The 21,864-nt window shown below is 43.2% G+C and overlaps 4 protein-coding genes and 1 long non-coding RNA gene across 5 annotated transcripts; 2 read left to right on the forward strand and 3 right to left on the reverse strand.

The window, feature by feature from the left end:
* Positions 1–2,352: 2,352 nt before the first annotated feature.
* On the reverse strand, positions 2,353–3,312 carry LOC135631845 (osmotin-like protein). Its single transcript, XM_065139828.1, has one exon. It carries the CDS (start codon positions 3,266–3,268, stop codon positions 2,504–2,506), a length of 765 nt encoding a protein of 254 aa, XP_064995900.1. The 5' UTR covers positions 3,269–3,312; the 3' UTR covers positions 2,353–2,503.
* Positions 3,313–4,899: 1,587 nt separating this feature from the next.
* Positions 4,900–7,935, forward strand: LOC135631452 (heat shock cognate 70 kDa protein 2-like). The gene is made up of 2 exons (XM_065139139.1): positions 4,900–5,210; positions 6,051–7,935. Exons 1-2 carry the CDS (start codon positions 4,997–4,999, stop codon positions 7,784–7,786), a joined length of 1,950 nt encoding a protein of 649 aa, XP_064995211.1. The 5' UTR covers positions 4,900–4,996; the 3' UTR covers positions 7,787–7,935.
* Positions 7,936–8,095: 160 nt separating this feature from the next.
* On the reverse strand, positions 8,096–10,721 carry LOC135631453 (uncharacterized). Its single transcript, XM_065139140.1, has 2 exons — positions 10,564–10,721; positions 8,096–10,185 (listed from the first exon to the last, which is right to left on the reverse strand). The coding sequence occupies exon 2, from the start codon at positions 9,973–9,975 to the stop codon at positions 8,440–8,442; it is 1,536 nt and encodes a 511-aa protein (XP_064995212.1). The 5' UTR covers positions 9,976–10,185; positions 10,564–10,721; the 3' UTR covers positions 8,096–8,439.
* Positions 10,722–13,115: 2,394 nt separating this feature from the next.
* Positions 13,116–17,929, reverse strand: LOC103975391 (uncharacterized). The gene is made up of 6 exons (XR_670959.3): positions 17,788–17,929; positions 17,420–17,523; positions 16,023–16,125; positions 15,804–15,867; positions 14,063–14,132; positions 13,116–13,926 (listed from the first exon to the last, which is right to left on the reverse strand). It is a non-coding gene; the product is annotated as an uncharacterized LOC103975391 (long non-coding RNA).
* Positions 17,930–18,504: 575 nt separating this feature from the next.
* On the forward strand, positions 18,505–20,166 carry LOC103975390 (uncharacterized). Its single transcript, XM_009390345.3, has 2 exons — positions 18,505–18,730; positions 19,178–20,166. The coding sequence occupies exon 2, from the start codon at positions 19,206–19,208 to the stop codon at positions 20,007–20,009; it is 804 nt and encodes a 267-aa protein (XP_009388620.2). The 5' UTR covers positions 18,505–18,730; positions 19,178–19,205; the 3' UTR covers positions 20,010–20,166.
* The last annotated feature ends 1,698 nt before the right edge of the window (positions 20,167–21,864 follow it).

The following is a 21,864-nucleotide window of genomic DNA, read 5'->3' on the forward strand; positions in this document are numbered from 1 at the left end:
CATTATGGTGTCGTGTAATTGACGGTAATCATCGCATCCAAATAAAATAATCATCACATCACAGTTGTTCGAATTTAATGAGGATATCTTTAGGTTATTTTACGCGGATATTAATTTCGAGTTAATTGAGATCTTATATATTAGACTAGTATTCAGAATGTATCATGGGCCTTTATATAGTATAGCATACGATTGTTGGGTTTGTAATCATCATTAATGTCAGGAATGACTTTATGCATTGTCGGAGCATAAGTCAACGAAGTCGTACATCGAACTATTGAGTCAACCTTTCATTAGAACTATATGATCGATTATGTCTAGTTGAATCATCCTTTTTGTTAGTAGTGTGTTGTCTACTTCATATATTTGGACTCTCATGACATGTTGGTTAAAAGGAGTCAAAGTATCAAATTAAATGGACATGACGTGTCAGTCAATAATGATAGAATGATGAGTGAAGAAATAACCCAAGTGAAGATCCTACAAAACTAAGAGTTGTCTAATACTTAAGTTAATTCTCATTTAAAAGATTTGATCAAATGTCGAAGTCTATATAGAAATGATTACGTACACCTATGAGTAAAATCATGAAATCATACATCCAAATTGGACCAAAGATCTATCGAGTCAATCTTGGGAGCGAGTTTACTCAATTTGATCGGCTGGTCATTGGTACGTCTGCTTTGGGCGAAGGATGTATCTGTACGATTTTATCCTTTTGGTGCATATGAGTTTCAAAAAATACCTTTGAGGGTAAAAGAGACCTGAGAGACTTTATGAGCCATAGATTCTCATACTCAATTAATATGAGATTAAATGACCTTATTAGTTTATCCACGTGTTCGATGTTTATGTTATGTTGCCTAAAAAGGAATGGAAATTTGTATCATATGCACATGAAGTGTCAACCAGATAAAGATAATATATGTCCACGTATCATAATCCTATTATTGATATACTAATAAGAGATCGGGATCTACACGTTACTCAGGAATCGGTCGTGGTTGTCCATTTATGATGATAGTTTGAATGTGATAAAAACCCTTAGGTTTCTATTGTGTCAAATCCATTTAGCATTACATATCCTCCACTTTTGTGTCATGGACTTAGCTGGTTTTGTCTAAGTCGTGCGACACCCTTGAGTGTCCGTCCGCAAAGGTCAGTCTCCCCAAAATCTCCCATGATCTCTTAGGACTTACAAAAGAGAAAACGTGTTAGAGAAAGCACCTCACTCGGGATCCATAATCAAACATTTTAAAAAACACCACATAGACAATGCAAATTATAAACAGACTTTACAAGCTCTGATTGCACAACAAAAGGTCAAAATGATCCACTATAGACTGAATATTTTTCACAAGTGTCCACACGACACAACATTTATTTACAAGCCTAAGAAGACCACCAAACCCAACTAAAATTGGGATGTTAAGTCTTTAACCGTTCCTTTACATGCTGTGTAAAACATAAACAAACAGAAAGACACGGACATATACAAGTATTACATCAAGCATCCTGCTTAGAACTTTGTCCGTGATATTTGGAAAGTGCCTTGTGAATAGTCTTCACTAAGGGGTAGAAGGAGATGCTCATTTCTCGAATAGATATAAGCCAAAAAGGACGTGTTATAATGTCGTTTAGCTACTAGAATGTCCAAAAGATGAAGATATATAACTAGATTCGAATCTTCGAAAGCTAATTGGATATCACAAAATCGCATTACATATGCCTTCTTGGCAAAGGTTGTATATATGTGTTTAACATTCTGCCTTTCTCATATCGTTTATGACTCGTCTTCTTCTTTCACGAGCATCTGATTCTTACACAGATTATGTTCCTTATGTATTATGCACCAGAACTCGATGAATGCTATGAGTTGATTCTGATGTCTAAGACTAGTAGTATATCTTTGCATTCATCATTCATAAGCTCGCAGATGACCTTCCCATTTCTTGGTTTTGCGTCTTAACCAGACCAAGCTGGCCAGTATCATATTGTTCTCAGTGAGTGGACTCAAAGCAAAATGACAGATGGATGGAGATGGCGTGGTCTTATGATATAGGGACGTGTTTCATTAAATATCATCTCAGCTTTTTAACTGTTCTCTTCGAAGTTATCTTTGTCTCGGACATTTTTTTCTACTTTTCCTCTCTCTATTTCGAAATTTGAACTTTTGCTCAGTCACGCCACGCAACCTTTTCTCGTCTTTCCACGTACAAAACAACCCACCGAAGCACCAAAGGCCACCTCTCAGAAACCATTGTCGCATCCCAAGAAACAAAGCTCTGATGTCTTCTTCTTCTTCCCACGGGAGAGCCTTAAACCTCAACACACGAGCATGCATTCCGCAACTAGCTCACCAAGAGGATTCACGGTTTAACAAGAAAACGAGCAACCACAGAGATGGAACACGAGAGAAAGAGAGACGACAGTGGTACATGAGTCGCTACAGTCATACATCTAAGCAAAGGAAGAAGTTGGCTTCAGTAGTGGTTTATCTGGATCAGTGACAGAAGATGACCTTGAGCTCCCGCGGGGCGGCGCACTCGTGGGTCAGCGAGGGGCTGTCGTGGGCGTAGGTGAAGGTGGCGGGGCACGCGTGCTTGAAGAACTCCGAGTAGCTGCTAGCGCGGCACGTGCGGGGGCTGTTGTACATGTTCCGGCAGCAGAGCTCGTCGGTGCCGAACGCCTGGCACCCGCTCTTGCACCCCACCACTTGGCCGCCTCCCGCCGGAGCCCGCAGCTGCAGCACGTCCGGGCACGTGGCGAGAAGGTTCTCGCGGCACCCCACCACCGGGCACCGCCCCTTCCCCTCGTGCGGCGTCACCGTCATCCCCACGTTGAATCCGTCGACCAGGCTGACGCCGTAGGAGCTGAGGTCCTGTTGGCCGCCGTGGTGGAGGGTGACCTGCGCTAGCGTGGCGGGGGCGGCGCCGCCCAGGCCTCCGCACTCGAGGCGGCCGCCGCAGTCACCGGTGGCGCAGGAGAAGCGACCGTTGGCGTAAGTGCACCCGGTCCGGGCCCAGATGCGGCCGGACCAGTGTTGGGTAGGCGCCGGGAAGGAGCGGTGGGTCACCGTCGGGAGGGCGAACCCGCCGCGCTCGAGCACATCGTGGCCGGAGTTCGGCTGGATCGCCGGCCACACCGTGAACGGACAGTTGTTCACCACCGTCAGCGTCATGGCTGGATACTGAGCCGAGGACCTCCGAACCACGAGCATGACAAGAAACAAAGCGAAGGACGAGAACAGAGAAGAGGCGGAAGCCATGGCTGGTTACTACCGCTAGATCGGGTAAGCGTGCATCGGCGGAAGCCATGGAGCCCAATTTAAAGACGCGAGTGAAGGGGGCTGGTGGTCTCTTTTGGTGGCTTAGAACGACGCGTCGGAGCAGGATAACTCTAACGTGGTCGAGTGAGAAGGTGCGAGAGAGTGGTAGTGTTTGAGTTAGGGCAGAAGAAAAAGAAGGTGGCGACTGGTTCACGTACTTTGAGGCAGTGTACGCCGGTGTCGTTTAGGTAGCAGCTGAAGCGGAGTTACCCTGTTTCCTTTTTCTCATCCTACATTATTCCCGAGGCAGCGCACTGTAAGCTTTGGGATGCTGCAGCTGGTTCCCGCGAACATGGTTTCTGACCAGTGGCGGGGCTCCTGCGGCCCACTGTGCCTCGGTTGTCAGGCACAGACAGAAGCCATGATCGCTTTGCAAAGGTTGGTGGAGGAAGATTTTACGGCAGCAGAACAGTAAAGAAAAGAAATGGGATTAACCTTCAAGCCCACACTTCTTTGCCCACCTTCACCTTTGGAGCAAGAAAGCTACGAGTCTATGGTCCACAAAACACTTGTGTGCCACGTTTCGGGTAGTACGCTTCTGATAAGATTCTTCATGTCCATCGAGCATCAGACTTCAACCTGAATGGTATTAGTTTAAACGGGAGGCGGAACAGTGGAGCGATGGGAGGATTGCCATCACCGGAAACATGCCTGTTTGGATCAGTGTGCAGGCGATACGAACGGTGGGAATCTGACACTGGCCGAGTCATTTGGTCAGAGAAATGAGGGGGCAGAGAAAAAAAGGAGCAGTTTGAGACACCTCCACGTCGTTCGTGCCGTGTCCGTGGCTTACTGAACTCTCTGGAGTCTTCCATGTGCAGTAGCTTGTATTCTATATTATGTGCGTGACGTGGTAACCACACAGTAACCGAAGCATTTAAATTATTTTTTAAAATTAAACTGAATAAAAGCCTCTGGTCAATTTAAGCCGATATATAAATAATATATATATATCTTAAAAAAGTTGCTATTTTTTACTCAAATTTATTTTTTTTAACTATCTATAATATTTTATGAATTAATTTTTATCTATATAGTACTGTATAATATTATAAAAATACTATATAGTGACATAGCATTCCTCTCAACACCGGAAGGTTTCATTTAGAATAATTATTTTTGAAAAAAATCCGATAAAAATAATAAAGTGGGCAAATTATTTGGTGACGGTATCTAACGCGCTTCCACGGTGATCATCTGGACCGTCCGTTGGATCCTCAGATCTCAATCATCACCATCGAAATGGACGGTAGTGGAGACATGGCCCTAAGTGTAATAAGAGTATACCATAAAGATTAATGCAGTTCAAGGATAGGAACTAATTAGCAATTAATTATATCGGATCCGACTCGGATTGACCAATAGAACGATTCAACGTGTTTGATGACCAGAGGCGGAACACGTTCCGTGTCAAACGCGAAAGAACAAAGGAGACGGTTCTAGAAGCGGCCAGAGATGAGGAAGGGACATCTCCACCGTGCATCTCGTCGGGATCGGACGGCCCGGACTCCGCGATTCGAAGCTTCCAGACCGCAGATCAATGATATAAACCAAGACCTCGTTTCCTGTCGATCACAGAAGTGAGAATCTCTATTTGCTTCGAATTCCCGTTTCCTCTGACATCTTGCTTCGGAGTTTGATTTCTTCTTAGTTCGATCGATAGAGAGCATGGCTGGGAAAGGCGAGGGTCCGGCGATCGGGATCGATCTGGGGACGACGTACTCGTGCGTCGGAGTATGGCAGCACGATCGGGTGGAGATCATCGCCAACGACCAGGGAAACCGCACCACCCCCTCCTACGTCGCTTTCACGGACACCGAGCGCCTCATCGGTGACGCCGCCAAGAACCAAGTGGCCATGAACCCAATCAACACCGTCTTTGGTGAGTCTTTTCTTTCCCCTTCTTTTCTGTAAATATGTGATTTAGATGTTGGTGTCGGTGACTGTGTTCGAAAGGTTTGATATCATCGCGGTTTGGTTTTAAAGAACACTGAATTTATCTCTTAGGGAAGAAAATTCTTAACATTCTCTAATTTTGGAACTCTTAAAAGTTTAATCTTTAATGTGTTTTCTTGAAGAATTCTTGTTGAATTGGGGGTTCCGTGCTTGTTTCCTTTTTTTTTTTTTGGAAGTGCACAGGATATTTTTTTTAGGCCAATTAGAAATTGGAATTTGATAGAAGAGTTTATCTCTTGTTGGAAATTGACCAAAAATAGAAAAAGGACTGATTAAAATTCTATTGTACGTCAAGCTACTTTTTTGGTGTAATTAAAAAAAAAATTTTTGTTCCAATAAACGTCTTTGTTTGGTATAATAACAATTTCTTCCCGGAGAAAAAGTAGTAGTAGTCGTCAGAAGAAACCACCAATAGCAAGCAGCTGTAACGTTGTCTGTGGATTACGAATGTAATACGTCAAAGAAAATTGCCTTTGAGAGTAGTTCTACTTGTATATGCATGTAACTTTTAGTATCACTATCCAGTGTGCTTTCCCACACCACCTTGATGCTTTAGGACATTGTTGCAAACATCTGCAAGTGAAATATACATGGTATGTAAATTAATAGTCCCTCCTCATCATTATTGCAGTGTAATTATTGAGTATCATATGATAACAGATGCTTTAATTTCTTCGGCGCACATACTTCATATAAAAATGCCTGCTTTCAAATGAATATGCATGTTGATCTGGTTTTTTTTCTCTTTTTTTTACGTGCTTCACAGATGCAAAGCGTTTGATTGGGAGGCGATACAGTGACTCTTCCGTCCAGAGTGACATAAAACTATGGCCGTTCAAGGTCATTGCTGGCCCCGGCGACAAACCCATGATTGTAGTGCAGTACAAAGGCGAAGAGAAGCAATTCTCTGCCGAAGAGATCTCCTCCATGGTCCTCATCAAGATGCGCGAGATTGCCGAAGCTTACCTCGGAACCACCATCAAGAATGCGGTGGTGACGGTCCCTGCCTACTTCAACGACTCGCAGCGGCAGGCTACAAAGGATGCCGGAGTCATTGCGGGGCTCAATGTTCTGCGGATCATCAATGAGCCCACTGCTGCTGCCATTGCCTATGGTCTGGACAAAAAGGCTACGAGTTCTGGTGAGAAGAATGTGCTCATCTTTGACCTCGGTGGCGGCACCTTCGATGTCTCTCTTCTCACCATCGAAGAGGGTATCTTTGAGGTGAAGGCCACTGCTGGTGACACTCACCTTGGTGGCGAGGACTTTGACAACCGGATGGTGAATCACTTCGTTCAGGAGTTCAAGAGGAAGCACAAGAAGGACATCAGTGGCAATCCCAGGGCGCTTAGAAGGCTTAGGACAGCTTGTGAGAGGGCGAAGAGGACTCTCTCTTCGACTGCTCAGACCACCATTGAGATTGATTCCCTCTATGAGGGCATCGATTTCTACTCTACAATTACGCGAGCTCGGTTCGAGGAGCTCAACATGGACCTCTTTAGGAAGTGCATGGAGCCCGTGGAGAAGTGTTTGAGAGATGCCAAGATGGACAAGAGCAGCATCCACGATGTTGTCCTCGTTGGTGGCTCGACGAGGATCCCCAAAGTTCAGCAACTTCTCCAAGACTTCTTCAACGGGAAGGAGCTCTGCAAGAGCATCAACCCTGATGAAGCCGTTGCTTATGGCGCGGCAGTCCAAGCTGCCATCTTGAGTGGCGAGGGCAACGAGAAGGTCCAGGATCTGCTATTGCTCGACGTCACACCTCTCTCCCTGGGTCTGGAGACAGCTGGAGGTGTCATGACGGTCTTGATTCCGAGGAATACCACCATTCCCACCAAGAAGGAGCAGGTCTTCTCCACTTACTCCGACAACCAGCCCGGTGTCCTGATTCAGGTATACGAGGGTGAGAGGACAAGAACCAGGGACAACAACCTCCTCGGTAAATTTGAGCTGTCGGGCATTCCCCCTGCTCCCAGGGGAGTCCCCCAGATCACCGTCTGCTTTGACATCGACGCCAACGGCATCATAAACGTGTCCGCCGAGGACAAGACCACCGGGCAGAAGAACAAGATTACCGTCACCAACGACAAGGGGAGGCTGAGCAAGGGAGAGATTGAGAAGATGGTTCAGGAGGCGGAGAAGTACAAGGCGGAGGACGAGGAGCACAAGAAGAAAATCGAGGCGAAGAACGCCTTGGAGAATTATTCCTACAACATGAGGAACACCATTAGGGACGAGAAGATAGCGGCGAAGCTGCCGGCGGAGGACAAAAAGAAGATCGAAGATGCAGTGGAGCAGGCGATCAGCTGGTTGGACGGCAACCAGCTGGCCGAGGCCGACGAGTTCGAGGATAGGATGAAGGAGCTGGAGAGCATCTGCAACCCGATCATCGCAAAGATGTATCAGGGCGCTGGCGGTGGAATGGGCGGTGGTATGGACGAGGACATTCCCAGCACCGGAGGCAGCAGTGGTGCAGGGCCAAAGATTGAGGAAGTTGATTAAAGCCTCGTATCAGCAGAAGCTAAGCGACTCGACGAGTTTATGATTTGGCTCGCGTCCATTTTATCTTTTATGTATGTTTAGGAGTTTCTGTGCCTGTGTATTTCGTTTTTGAATAAGGGAAGCATACGATACTGGATATGTTTATGGTATTGAGGTGAAACAAATTAGCAAGTGGCAGCAAATTAGCTGGTAATTCCACGAGTCTAACAGCTAAATTTGGAACAACAGTTCAAGTCATTCAACAAATCCTTTTGTCTTTACCCTACATAAAACACTTTTCACTATCTTAGCAAAACAAACAAACACAGATAAAAGAACAAAAGTGACATACAGTAGTCATTATGATTAGGGTGAAAATACATAAAAGCTTAGAAAGCAAACGTTTACATACATATTCTTGTTCTAAATTAACAACTGGTTTGACCCGCTGGAACACCAACTAGAGAACGAGAAGTCCAATTTATCCACCTTTAATCTTCCTACAGCAGCTCCACGAAGACTTCTCATCCAACAATTCAAGAAGCAAGAATAAGCAAATCAATGCGGCGAACTAACTAATGTGCAAACTCATTTTGAGAACACCAAAGATGCACTTCAATATGACTAATCCCCTTTTCCTGATGCAGGATTCACACAATAGTATCACCACTTATTCAGGCCAACAGAAGATCATTAGTCCCAAAGTGAGGGGAACGCATGCACACACGTACTTCATGTTCTTCTGGTCCAATTCGGTGTTTTGGAACCATAATCTCAAGCAAAGCACCAGTCTCATCGTAGTATGCTTCCAGCTTGGCATCTTCAGGAATGCGTGTTGGTAGTGTTATTTCCCTTACGAATTCCCCTGGAGGGCAATGCTCGGGAGAAGGGTCAGTGAGTCTGAAGGTCCTGTCATGCCGCTTTACGTAGGGCATCCGGGCAGTACTGGCACAAATTATCTTCAGTATACCATGCATGACACTGTTCCTCCAAGAAACTTTCACCCTCTGTTGGTCGGCGAATGGCAAGCTAACCATTATCAAGTAGCCATCATCGTCTTCGTATATCGTCTTTGCAGCAGTCACAGGTCCATATGCATGCCTCATCACACCAGTAAATTCGTTCAGCCATGAGGGTTCAACTTGGTGCATCTCCACATCTTGACCTTTCTCAGCATGTGAGTTTGTAGGAAAGCAGAAATCCTCATCCATGGCATGGGGAAAGAGGTCCTTCCGGCGCTTACTGCAGACAGGAGAGAGGTCCATCACCTCACCATTGGAATGACTTGATTGGGAGGACAAATTCAAACTTGAGCCATTAGGTAACTTTTTCGGATGGGGATGTGAAGTGCTCTTCATCGAAGGAGGCCTATCAAGCTCAAATTCGGTGCTTGGTAGATTCCTCCATGACTCAAAATCACTGGCCTCATGTGGGATCGAAAAATTAAGATCCCTGCCTGTGAGCTCCATCCATTTCTTGCGATCCACCTCACGAACTATCATCAAATTGGGTGACTTGACAACCTCAATTCCATGGACACATTGCGGGTTCGACAGTCCCCGGTACTGCTTGCGCTGCATCCTGTGGGATCGAATGAAACCCTTCTCGACACTGAATGGGAACTGAGGCTCACCGAGACGGGAATGGCCATTCATATAGCTCCGCAGTTGCATCTTCCCAAGCGCATTTTCTGGCCTCTCTTTGAAAACCCACATGTACAAGTTCTCCAGGTCATGCTGCACCAAGAACACATCGTGCCGGACATCAGACTTGTCGAAGCCATTTACCCCATTCGCATCCCAGATGACCTTTCCCTTCGACTTCTCTGAGAGCACAGGCTTGAAATAGTAACTGAAGAAGAACCATGCACCCCAAATGCTGTCGCTTCGCTTGGAGCACTTGCGGGCGGCGGTGACCCTTGGGATGTGGAGGGTTGTCTCCGCATCATAGGTCTGTGGGCCAAGACCAACATCCAATGTGTCACAAGAATCTGAATTCCATGATTGCTGGGAAGAATAGCGATCGGCAGCGAGGGGTAGGTTGATGTCTGGCGCCACAGAGATGACAACCTGATGGCGCTGGATCAAGAGCTCACGGTCCAGGTCCTCGTGGGACGAAGACAACACCAGGCCAGCCGATGGATCCATGGAAAGGAGGGTGGAGGGGTGATGATTCTCAATGGATAAGGTCGTGAGGAAATCTTCTCCCATCCTTATTTTTCTTTGTTTCGGATTCGTGACCTCTACGATCACCTCCTCCTCCGTCTCCTTCCGCTATCTGATTGGTGGGTTTCGAATTCCTCCGCAGTCAATGAACGCATCCCACAGAAGATACTCACAGATCCATTCCATAAATCCCACCACCGATTTTCCTGTGACACCGAGAGGATGCAAAGAATACCAAACCCAGCAAAACTTCACCTGTAGAAGCAAAAAGGATCCATTTTTCTCACGCAGTACTATAGACAGCAACACTAACAAGCGAGCAATAGCCCGTGTACGTATCAACAAGTGTGAGAATTATCATTACAGATCTACAGCTATCGGATTCTCCCAATCCAACCAAACATCGACATTCGAACGAAAAAAGAGCACGGCATGTGACTGAAAAACGAGAACTTTCTCGATCTACAGCTACGAATCTACAAACCCCGGGAAACGAGCGGGGGAACATCACAAGAAAAAGATGAAGAACAACATCTAATTTGCAGTTCTACGCATCAGAAAAGATAGGTAAAAGGGGACGATTCACGACCCGGAAAAGCCGGGTAGAACGGATCAGGGTCGATTCAAGATTACCTATTGGATCCAAGGGGAGGTAGCTAGGGTTCCAATTCGAAGAATATGAAGCCCCTTGTGAGCCTCAAATCCACCATTGCTCCCAATTCTAGGTTTCCGTTCGCCGAATTCGGGCGGCGAGAAGGAATAAACGGGGGAGCGCGTTGGAAGGGGGAGCGAAACGGTCCCGTGCTCCGTTTAAAGAGCCCCTCTTAAGAAGCGCCCTCCACCGGATGACACCTACCACCGCCGTTAGGGTTACCGTGACATTTGCACGATTTTGCACAAAAGCCCATAATAATACTTATCTTTCAGAAAAAGTACCTCGACTCTTGCCGACGACTCTAACACTCGATCCGTCCGTTGATCATGCCTCCGTGTGAATCTCAGCATCTGATGGACGCAGATCACATGTTAAACTGGATAATGCTGCTGCTGCACCATAGAAGAGACCGAATCTCTCTATTTTACCTTCATAATTGCATCAACATAATATTAATAATTCATTTCTAAGAAGCTTTCAACGAAATATTTCACTTAGTGGCGGCTTCATTAAACTTGTTTCAACCTAAGAATCGATCATTCATTGCAACTTGAAAGCTTGGCGATCGACGATGCAATCTTTTTACATCATTGGTCTTCAATAAGTAAAGTTGGATAAGTAAATGTTTAGCGAAACATGCAAAAGAGAAAAAACTGAAACTATTAAGGGTTTATATGCAAAAAAGGAAACATGACCTTATCAGTCGAAGTCCGTATCTCTGTTGCGAGGAATGGTGATAAGGTTTAGGCAGCCGAAAGAGACGCCAAGGGAAGTCTCATATTTTTTTCTGCTCTTCCTTGATCACGAGAGCAACCTATCAGGGTGGGGTTGGTGGACCATGACATCTTTCCAACCCGTTGTGTGCAAGGTGGGGGGGGGGAGGGGGGGAGAGAATAGCATCAACAAGCTTCAAAGGTGCCCACTGATTCAAGGGTCAGATGAACAAGGAAGCATGGAGAAAAAGCCAAGCCGCCCCAGTTGCCTGCTGGTGCAGTCATGTACTGATAAGTTTACCCTATCTCCTGGGAATCTGTTCACTATTCAAAAGCTCCTCGTGGAGGTCGACTGAGGAGGACGCATTCCCCGGGAAGGAATTCTGGTCAAACTTTTCATGCAAATCCAGCAAGTTAATGGTGGTAGAACTCAGAATGCCTTCCTCGCGTGATTTCTGGAGCCATTTCTTTTGACCAAGCAACTACAGTTACAGCTGATGTGAGATTGAAATTGTCTTCTTACCCGTACCTTTATCTCTTCATCTAACAACAGCTCCTGTGGTTTTTGACTTAATTCATTAAAAGAAGAATAACTTATCATGATTGTTCTAAAAGTCATCTACGAGCCGTCATTTCAGCGTATAATTTAGTGCCATAATGATAAAGCAAGATCACGACGAACAGCCAATGGTGACTGAAATGAAGTGGATTTAACTTCGTCTCATCGTGCGCTCTTATCATGCAGGCACAGTACGTACGTACGTTTCCATCTTATAGTTGTTCCCAATGCTGTTATTAAAGGGCCTTAGTGGCTTGGCTTTTCATCCATATAATACGCGTATGATTGCATATAAAGGCCTTAATGGCTTGACTTTTCATCCATATAATAGGCGTATGATTGCATATAATTTAAGCCTGCAGCGACAGCAAATCCTTCGAATCATAAACCGGGGAGGAAGTGCGTCATTATTGAGGAGAAAGCAGGCCAAGTCGAAGCTTCCTGGCGTTTTCCCGAGGACAAGATGCAGGCGACACCCGATGCATGAATTTGTCGTGAGACCCGAAAGAATGCGTTCCACTGGATATGACCTGAGCGTACCACATGAGGCTTCCCTTCCACCTACTGCTAGGGTTTTATTTCCGAAGAAAAAGCATCCGACAGATGTTAGAGGGGAGGATTTGTGTTGATTTTTCTTGTGCAGGTTACAGCCAATCTTCCAGTGGGAACGGGATCCGTGTACCATATGGTGGCCAATGACAAGCACCGCATGCCAAATTCTTGTCGAACTCTTGCTGAGGAACACACCTCTCCTCTCTTGGTTGGTACAATTCGAGAGGAGATAGTCCTGGTTTCTTAATCCAGACTAATACATATTAATGTGTTCTTAAAGGTGGGAAGGCTTGTAGTGGAAAAGGAAGTGTTTATATCGAACTCTTGCTGCGAAAGAAGGGCTTTATGCGTACCCTTTAGGGATGGATGGGATGCAAAAAAACTGGGATCAAGTTGGATGCTATGGTTGCGGTACATATTTTGAAGGAGTCTGTACACTCCATGGAAAACTGTCAATCTTGTACAAGACACATTTTCTCTGATGAACTCGTTTGTTGATACAAATAGTCTCTCGTGTTTAGAGAGACTATAATCTTTTTGTTTAGAGAGGAGATTGGCGGCCATTGGCTTTCTCCGCTGTTTTTGTTGGCTGATCTCTGGTCCACAGTGTAATAATATAGTCTCTGGGGAAAGAAGGAAAACCTCTTGCGGAGGACATCAGAGATGCCTAAAGTGGATTGTCATCGAAGAAACTGAAGTCACTCTGTGGAAAAGACACCCACTTGTACAAAAAGGAGAATGAAGAAGCATCTTAGTGGCACTGGAATTTGTGCTTGTCAATTAACATCCACCGAACGGATTGATTAATACGGCATTGTTGTGGAAAATGAGGTGATGAGGTGAATGCACTCGGCGAGACTGTGATTGAGCTTTTCCATCATCTGACAGCTGCACTCGGTGATGCTTCAAATCTTACCATGAGAGGAGTCGTATCTGCAGATTACTGTGATCAGCTCCGGCACACAGTCTCGTAGCACCCACAGAAAGAGACGCTGCTAAGTTGTATACGTACGACTCACCTTCTCCACGGAGGAGATGGCAAAGCACATTGTACGACTTTCCTCTCACCTAAAAGAACTATGAGAAGTGCTCGAGTGACTCGAATATCTCACTCGAAGACAACAAACACTGCTTGGCATCAGATCAATCATTCATCTTTTGTTGGTGGATGGAGGATGCTTTCCTTGGTGGCTACGCTGAGTTGCTACTGCAGATGAGGTACCACCACAATGTGCGAGATATCTGAGTCGGATGGCTGGGGAAATCTTGCATTGCCTGCAGAGAGCGCCGCTGCAAATCCATGTCCAAGCAAGTGGAGAGGATCCGCAAGCCTTTCGTTCATCATGCCCATGCTCTTCAAAGAGACACCAAGATTCTGAGGGGTGATCTTTAGCTTTGTTCTGTCACCTCCAAAGCTTTTATTGGATCTTTTTAGCCCCATGAATATGCAGGTGGGCAGCACCATTTGAGCCATCTTCCAAATGGTGCAACTGCACACAACCTTGCTCCTGAACTGTCTGCAACAAAGCACACTGACCACCTTCATGAAACATCTCAGATTACCTTAAACGTAATGACAATCTTTCATATATTGATTCACTCGTAAAACATCTTTCATGTTCAGGAGATCTGAGATTTGGTCAAAAGGATCACCTGTTCATTCCACCTTCTTTATGTATACATCTGAATCTCATGTGGGCTTGTAGGTCCTCACCAACAATTCCTGCAAAAAGCAACCACAAGAGGCAAGAATCTCTTAGTTGATTTGAGGTACAACAGGTGGGCATATAGTGGGCAGTTTAGGTTTTAGGTTAGTTTGTGGTCAAGTCCATGACTTGATATTATTGGTATATGAATTGTTTCACTGGTGTGCCAGCTACTAAATCCAGACCCGACTCAATTGCAGTGAGAGACTTTCTCCATACTGACACATCAAACTCTGCTAGGTTTCTTGCTTCCACCAAATCATTGAAACATGTGCTTCCTTGCTTGTATGCTCTTTATCCTATCACAGTGTCTGACACCAAAGGTGTTTGTCCATTGAACACATTTAAAAAAACTTCAGCACCTTATTATGCTTCTTAGAAATAAAAAGAAATAAACGAATTTCTGTTTTCAAATGAAGACAGTGGTGATGATGCTGATCACGAAGGGAATCAAATCAAATGCAGAACTTGTTTGTCAGGTAAATTCTGGCACAACCAAGTAGAAACAATGGAAAATTTCTCAAAACAAAGAAACCGAATACCATATCCAGCTACAACTTCTACAAATATCTTGCACTGCCTATTTAGCATGTGATATATATACCCTGGGGCACTGAAAAGGAACTGGTGGATGATTGTGTGTTGAATATACAATATCAACATTCATAAAAAGGTCGATCAAATGCTCCCTGTAAACTTTTTAGATCAAGAGTCCAGTAGACACTCTTACACCTAAATCCGTGCTTTGCCAACCTCCTAGCAGATTCCATCTCTGAGTTGAAAATTCAAAAGCGAAAGTAGATTAATGCAAAATCATCCATTAATTTCCTCCAAAATTATGATGGAATGATAATTCTGAAATTTCTCGAACAAATTTTAAATGCCTAAAGAAACTCTTTCCTTGATCCTGTTTTCCTGGCAGGCTCTTGTTCTTTTATTTACAAGACTCCGTTTGATGCTTCTGTCCTTGGTTCTACATCTTCTCCACCAATGAAAATATAATAACTATTTTTCAGATTGTATACATTTCTTTATGTTTGTTTCTTCTTATCTTCCTCATCTTCTTCCATGGTATCGTCTGCTTGAAGAGTTGAACATAAACAATCAACCATATCTAGTTCATTCCATTTGTACCCAAATCCAGTTTTGTAAAAGGAGTTCCATATGAACTGAATCAAGATCAACTTTTACTCAGCTGAGTTATTCAAAACAATGAATGATTGAAGAAAAATACAGGTGCAAATTATTGACAAGATGGTATAGTTAATACAGTGAGTTGAAGCCTTGGAAGCCTTATAATCATACAATTGCAGTTGTATGATTTAATGAAGCATAGTTTCTTATTGAAAAAATGGTGTTAGTAGTTTCCACATTAACCCTGAAACTTTCCAAATCCTTAGGATTTCCTATAATGAGTTTCTCATCAAATAATACCATTTCCAATTTAATTGTATCAAATCCACAGGACCCTCCAGATATGCCAGAATCTCCATTAGTTACTTGTCATTGTTTCACTCTCCACAAAGTGATCATTTGATACATTCCTTGACATTTATCTAAGAAATCCATCATACTGTTTCCATATAGCTTAAATTAACAAGATCAGTGGCGAAGAAATCTTTAATAGATTGAAACTTGACAAATGACTTTTTATCCTAAGTCAGCATGTGTAAAGATTTTGGCATTACCTCTGCAACAGAGATCTCATTAAAAGCTGCCAATAACCTTATCCTAGTAGTGTGTTCCAGTAAGCTGATTGCATAATGCAAATAATAAGAATCAGACTCCAAATAAGAAAAAAAATAACATAATTTGCTTTATGTCAGATTTGCATTTTAATTTATAAAGAACATAATCATTATGTAGCACAGTGACACAAAAATCTACGGTGAAAGCCCAAAACGTACCTGAATTCTAAGAGATACACCTTGGAGCTGTGATTGAGGGCATAAAACTTTGTAATCTGATGTTTGTTCTGATAAGATCTTTTGTCATGACTTTTACAGCTGCCTGTAGCAGGATTCATATACAATGAGCAAAGAAACAATCACATATAATAGGACAGTTATGATTTAAGTAGGAAATACAGAAAACTAGATTGAAGATCAATTAAGTACAGTTATCGCCCAGAGAAGGTGGAAAAGAAGATTCAACATCTAAAACATATGAATTCTTCAGTAGAAAATGAAACAGAAAAATAGTTTGACCAACCAAGCATTGAACTTCCCAGAGGTTTGTAAAAGATACTAGAAATAGGAAAACTAGAAGTCAAACGCAGAATCTTTAGGTAATAATGAAATACGATCGAAAGATCTTATGAGTTATGCAGAGTGAGCTTGAACTTTTTAATATAGAGCAGCATGAAACTACATTTCTTACCAAAGTATCTATTCCCTGTTTCCATATTTGCTATAGAATTTCTCCTAAATAATCTTGATACACAAATGAAGCTAGCAAGTGGAACTTAGATTCTCCAGAAGAAATTTCTATGAGAATACGAGAATAAATTGAAATTAAGAAGTTCAATGAGATAATAATTTGAAATCAATATATGAAGATGACAATGACCATAAAACATGTGGTCTACATATTCTTTTTCATACATACTGCAGCATGATGTATGCTTGGGCAAGCATCACGATATTGATCCACCATCAAAAGTAAAGCTGACTGCAGAGTGTTAATTATGCTTCTAATTCTTGTTGTGATATATCTAAAACAGAATCAGTTCAAGATTTTCAAACAAAATCCCTTCTTGCCAACATGTTTCAACACCTGCTTGACTGCACTACATCGCAAATTGTTGTTAAATAAGGCATGTTTGCAATGTGCTGGACCAAACCTGAGTACTTTGCATTTGAAACTTCTGAAGAAATAAAAAGTTCCATAGAACTATGTCAATACCAAACAGAAATGTTGTTTGCCCCTAGCCTGCCATGAAAATTTGAACATACTGCAGCAGACATGCATCCGGGAGGCCTCAATATCATCAAATATAACTCTGCAATTGGTACTAAATAAATCATGATACTACTACTACTACTACTTGAGTAATATGTAGAAAACTGACTATCTTTCCCCCTTGTTTGACTTCTCCCCTCCTCTTTTCCTTCGCCACCACTTTTTTTTCCTCATCCATTACCATAATTAATGAAAAGATAGTTCACCCTTTAATGCTTACACCAGACAAACACATGATGGTACAAATGTTGAATTTGGATAAGCACATAAGAGGCAAAACTACAAAATTCGATAATTAAATTTCCTGAATTAGAAAATCAAGTGGCCCCTAAAAATGTTGTACCATCTCAGCGATGAGCTTTTCCTCCTCTGCTTGCAGCCCTTGTTTCTTCCTCTCAATGTCCCTGATTGATCTATCAAACATTCTCTTATTCTCCAGCAGTAGCTCTGATAGAACACAAAAGACAATAAATTTTCAAAATTACGACCACTTTCTTTTAAGAATTCTCACATAGATATACAATTGTGTCGTATGAATGAAATAATATCAGATTAATCGACCAGTAAAAGAAAATGATAAACATGGCCACACCAAAGAAAGACCACCTATTCTAGAAAAAAAACCAAAAGTCCCAAAAAAAATAACGGATTTTTGGTGCGTCCTTTCTTCATAGGTCAAATCAGAAGATGGAGTAACGATGGAAAGATCACCTGCTGGGGTTTTCTCGTTGCGGAAGATAAAACTCATATTGATAAATCAGCTCCCGCCTTTTATCTGCGACCTCTTCTGTTGATGGAAGAATGGAAATGATGGAGGAAGAAGACGATCGTAGCAATCGTTAATAAAAAAGGAGCCATTCTTCTTCTCCCTAATTCGCTATCGCGGTTCCCCTTTAGAAAAAAACTCTTTTACATAATAAACCCTTCTTTGTTCTTATTTCAAATAAAACCCTTTTCCTTTGGAATCTGTAATTACGATAATAACCTTTCTTTTTCGCAAAGAATACACTTCATTTCTGCTATCAGTTTTTATATTAGTCCTCCATATCCTTTTATTTTATACAAACAAATTCTGAATCTTGTTCTTTTATACTAAAGTCCTTATAATTCATTTTTATAGGGTTAAATATGATATTCTCAAACTATACAAGGAGTAATATGTAAAACATTGCAGTTCGCTGGTCTCTGCTCTAGTGGAGAACGCAAGGCATCAAAGAGACCGCATCCAACACGTCGCGCGTTTCAATTTACTCCTTCCCTCAACCTGGAATGCGGATTATGCCCAAGCAATTGGTTGAAGTAATTGGTTTAATCTCAGCCCTTAGTTTCGAAATCGACTGCTCCCAATTCGTACTTTTTGTCTGTGAGGACACAGTATTTTCACCGTAGCGAATGCCCTGTTTTGGTCTCATGGCATTGGAGAAACGACACCATCCTTCCCTAGCCCACATGAGGCACTCTCGAGGGTATCAAACAAACTCTGGAAAAAGCCACAGGAGGTTTTGGGCAGCGATGTTCTGGCTCTCCATGATGGCTTCTTTTATGGTTGGTGGTATTTCTGATCTAAGGCTGAGGAATCGGTGATGGTCGAAGATGGTTTTTGGGAGCTAAGGAAGTCTACGATGGTTCTCAAAATGTGATTTTGATGACAAAGGTTTGATCTTGGTCTTGTTTCACTTGTCAGATTGCTTTCTGAGAGTTGGGCTTTAGAGTTTGTGACTTCGAAAATTTTCTTGTGCCCTTATTTTTTGGGATGGTAGTCACGGGTGATTGGTCGCAGATTGTCACCTTGATGGTAAAGGTGTAATCTTTTCGTGGTTTTATCATCTTAGTGTCTGTGGTCCTTGGTCTGTCTTTGGGAGGAAGCAAGAATTTGTTTTGCATGAGTTCATTCTTTGTTCCTGCTTGATTCCATTGTCTTATCTTTGTGGTGAAGATTTTGTTATTTTGAATTTGTCTTCTTCGTCCTTCATTAGTTCTTCCTCTGCCTCCATCCATTCCCAGTAGTTCTTGGAGGGTTCAATCTGTGCTTTGTTATGTACTTGCCTGCTTCAAATTCTCTGCTGATGATTTGAAGAAAAGGGTGGTGATCTTTGGGCAGATTCCTGTCAAGAAATGCTAAGGAAGAGATGAGACCTTTGGGTTGCTTGGGCATTGGCTTGAGTCTTGTCTCAGGTTGCTTGTTCTTGGCCGTTGTCGCGCAACTATACTATTTCTTCTGGTGGAAGAAGAGAAAAATTGATGGAGACTTGTTTTGTTGGAAGAAATCTTCTTTTTCGAGCTCTGCAGATCTCAATCCCCAAGAAATCTGCGTGTCAGTGATCGGAGCAATTCCTTCTGATGAAGAGCAACTCGATTCCAACTCTACCAGAGATTTGCTCTGGAAGCCATTTGGAGAAGAAGACACAGTGGAAGCAGAGCTCATGAGGCTTCACCGCCTTGCAGGTCCTCCGAGGTCTCTCTGCACCATCGCAGAAGAGACACAGCAGGACTTGGTGTCAGAGGACGTGAGATACAGAGTGGGGAAGAGCTTGCGAGATCTGCTTCTCATAGCGGAGAGTCCAATCTTGACACCTCTGTCCTCCCCGCCTTTCTTCTCCTCATCCCCGACTCCCATGGCTTGTTACAGCCAAAATGGGTTCAACCCACTCTTCGAACCCTCGGACGAAGATGGTTTGACTTGGATATGGTCCTCCCCACCTCCAAAGTTGAAGTTCCTCAAGGATGCAGAGGAGAAGCTGTACAGGAAGACACTGCAGGAAGAAGAACTCAAGGATCACAGTAGTAGCGGGTCTATGAAGAACAAGGATATAATAGAAGCCTGTGCTCCTTCTCTTTCTCCTGTTGCTACCTCATCTCCCGAAGGCCCAGAAGAGCAAAATGGTTTCTTCATCACCACAGTCACCAAAACGACTCCAGCTATTCGCAGGTGATACTGTGTTACCTTCGTCTCCTTCAAATATCAAACAAGTAAATAGGAAACCATGTTCCACAGAATGAGACCTGACCTGGTTTCTCATTGATCTCCCATCAAATGTATCAGGTATTTCTGTAAAGATCATGAAGATGAGTATAATTAAAGCTTTGAAATGGTCTCTTGGGGTTGTAGGGAAACAGTATGGTCATGTTGCTCTGTTGTGTTATCTTTTCTCCACTTAGCTTCAGCATCATTATTTTTGCTTTGACCCCTCCATCCATTAACATAACCTTTCTTCTCATTTAGGACTTCCATCTGACATTTAGGTGTGGCCTACATTTACTAGGCATCAGAAAGATTTATATTTGCCTTCTCCTTGGAGTGCCCGACTCATAAGTATGCATGTGGTTGATGCTGCTGCTACAGCAGCGACTGTCGCTGCGAATGCCCTTCGTCGAAAGAAGAGGCAATCTGTCGTTTCTGAGAGGTAGGCCTCCCTGATCTTTCCGTTACTCTGGGACAAGTTCAAGTGAACCTTTGTTTCATGTCTGTCTTCTTGGTGCTACTTCAACTCCACACCCGGAAGCTTGTGCTACATCAGAATAGCCCATGAGCAGAGTGTTCTATCCATGGTCTGGAATCTATTTAGTTTAGTGGACATAGATACAGCATAAGACATAAGCTATCAGCACAAAAAGCATACTGAAACGTTGGATTGAATGCTTCTGAATCAAGCAGAGATGACAAGAAGCAGATTTTGTTGATGACATTATAGGACTCAAGGCTCATACCTCATCATGTACAGGCCGTATCTTATGATGAGGGAATAATGTGGAATGAACACTGAATTCCTGTGTCATACAGACAGGAGGCATCTTGACCACCTAAGGTTAATACTCTGTAAATTTCTTGAAACTCCTTAGCAGATGCTGCTCACAGTTCGAAGTTCTTTCAAGTCCTAATTTACTTGGTTCACACACACAGCCAGAATCATGGAGGAAGACGGTCAAAGAGTACACAACATAGTAACAGCTGTAGCAGCGACTACAAGATGAATTCTGAACACAAATGTGGCCTCCACCTTGTTTTTACTTCATTGTATGACCCTTGTTTTCTTGCATTCTCTTACTGCAGTCTGTCTCAAATCCACTTGTGCGTGGTCCTGGATGCCTACAGGTTCAAGCTTGCTCCTTGTCCATGCCTACTGCCACAGTAAGCGGAGGAGACAGCTCAAGATAAAAAGGCTTTAGGAACACAAGGGTTTTACCGTCTCCATTAATGGAGAAGACAAGCTCTCTGCGAGCAATGCTGCTCGCTGCAATTAGTATGCAGTCTCAAGTAGCAGAATCAAGCTAACCATTTTCCGTTACCTTGACGAGAAATGATCCATGGCCACATAATTCATCTCCTCAAGTTGCTAGGGCACAAGATTTCAAGAACGCACAAACCTGTGTGGCCATGGAGTGCACGTGAACCATCTCAGGCATCCATTACCCAAGTTTACGATTGAAGCGTGCATATGGAAGGAGAGATTCTTTAGGTGAACCACAACTATTGTCATTTTCTTGCCCTGAAGGGTGAAACGCCATCGATGTCTCGCCTCAGCAGCTCACGGAGTTGCCTTGTTCTGCCACCATTGTTCTTGATGTCATCTTTCCTGTGATTGGAGATTTGACTTCAAAGAAAGATAAACTAAGCTTGATGATCCCAACACACAGTCATCGGAGATTTGACGTATTTTTCTTCTCTTATTCTATAAACATAACTTGAGACCGAAATCAAACGAGTTATATAATGTGTTAGAATATGATATTTCAAATATCAAATGGATATAACTTTGTAGATAGGATCATCGAGGTCGACCTGCATGA

The sequence above is a fragment of the Musa acuminata genome, chromosome BXJ3-2 (assembly GCF_036884655.1).
Source record: "Musa acuminata AAA Group cultivar baxijiao chromosome BXJ3-2, Cavendish_Baxijiao_AAA, whole genome shotgun sequence".
Classification (NCBI taxonomy): Eukaryota; Viridiplantae; Streptophyta; class Magnoliopsida; order Zingiberales; family Musaceae; genus Musa; species Musa acuminata.

Excerpts from the sequence above, each read along its gene's own strand:
- LOC135631845 (XM_065139828.1), bottom strand. The coding sequence starts at position 3,268 with ATGGCTTCCGCCTCTTCTCTGTTCTCGTCCTTCGCTTTGTTTCTTGTC.
- LOC103975390 (XM_009390345.3), top strand. The coding sequence starts at position 19,206 with ATGAGACCTTTGGGTTGCTTGGGCATTGGCTTGAGTCTTGTCTCAGGT.
- LOC135631453 (XM_065139140.1), bottom strand. The coding sequence starts at position 9,975 with ATGGGAGAAGATTTCCTCACGACCTTATCCATTGAGAATCATCACCCC.
- LOC135631452 (XM_065139139.1), top strand. The coding sequence starts at position 4,997 with ATGGCTGGGAAAGGCGAGGGTCCGGCGATCGGGATCGATCTGGGGACG. Across the intron at positions 5,211-6,050 it reads CCCAATCAACACCGTCTTTG|ATGCAAAGCGTTTGATTGGG; the intron begins GTGAGTCTTTTC and ends CGTGCTTCACAG.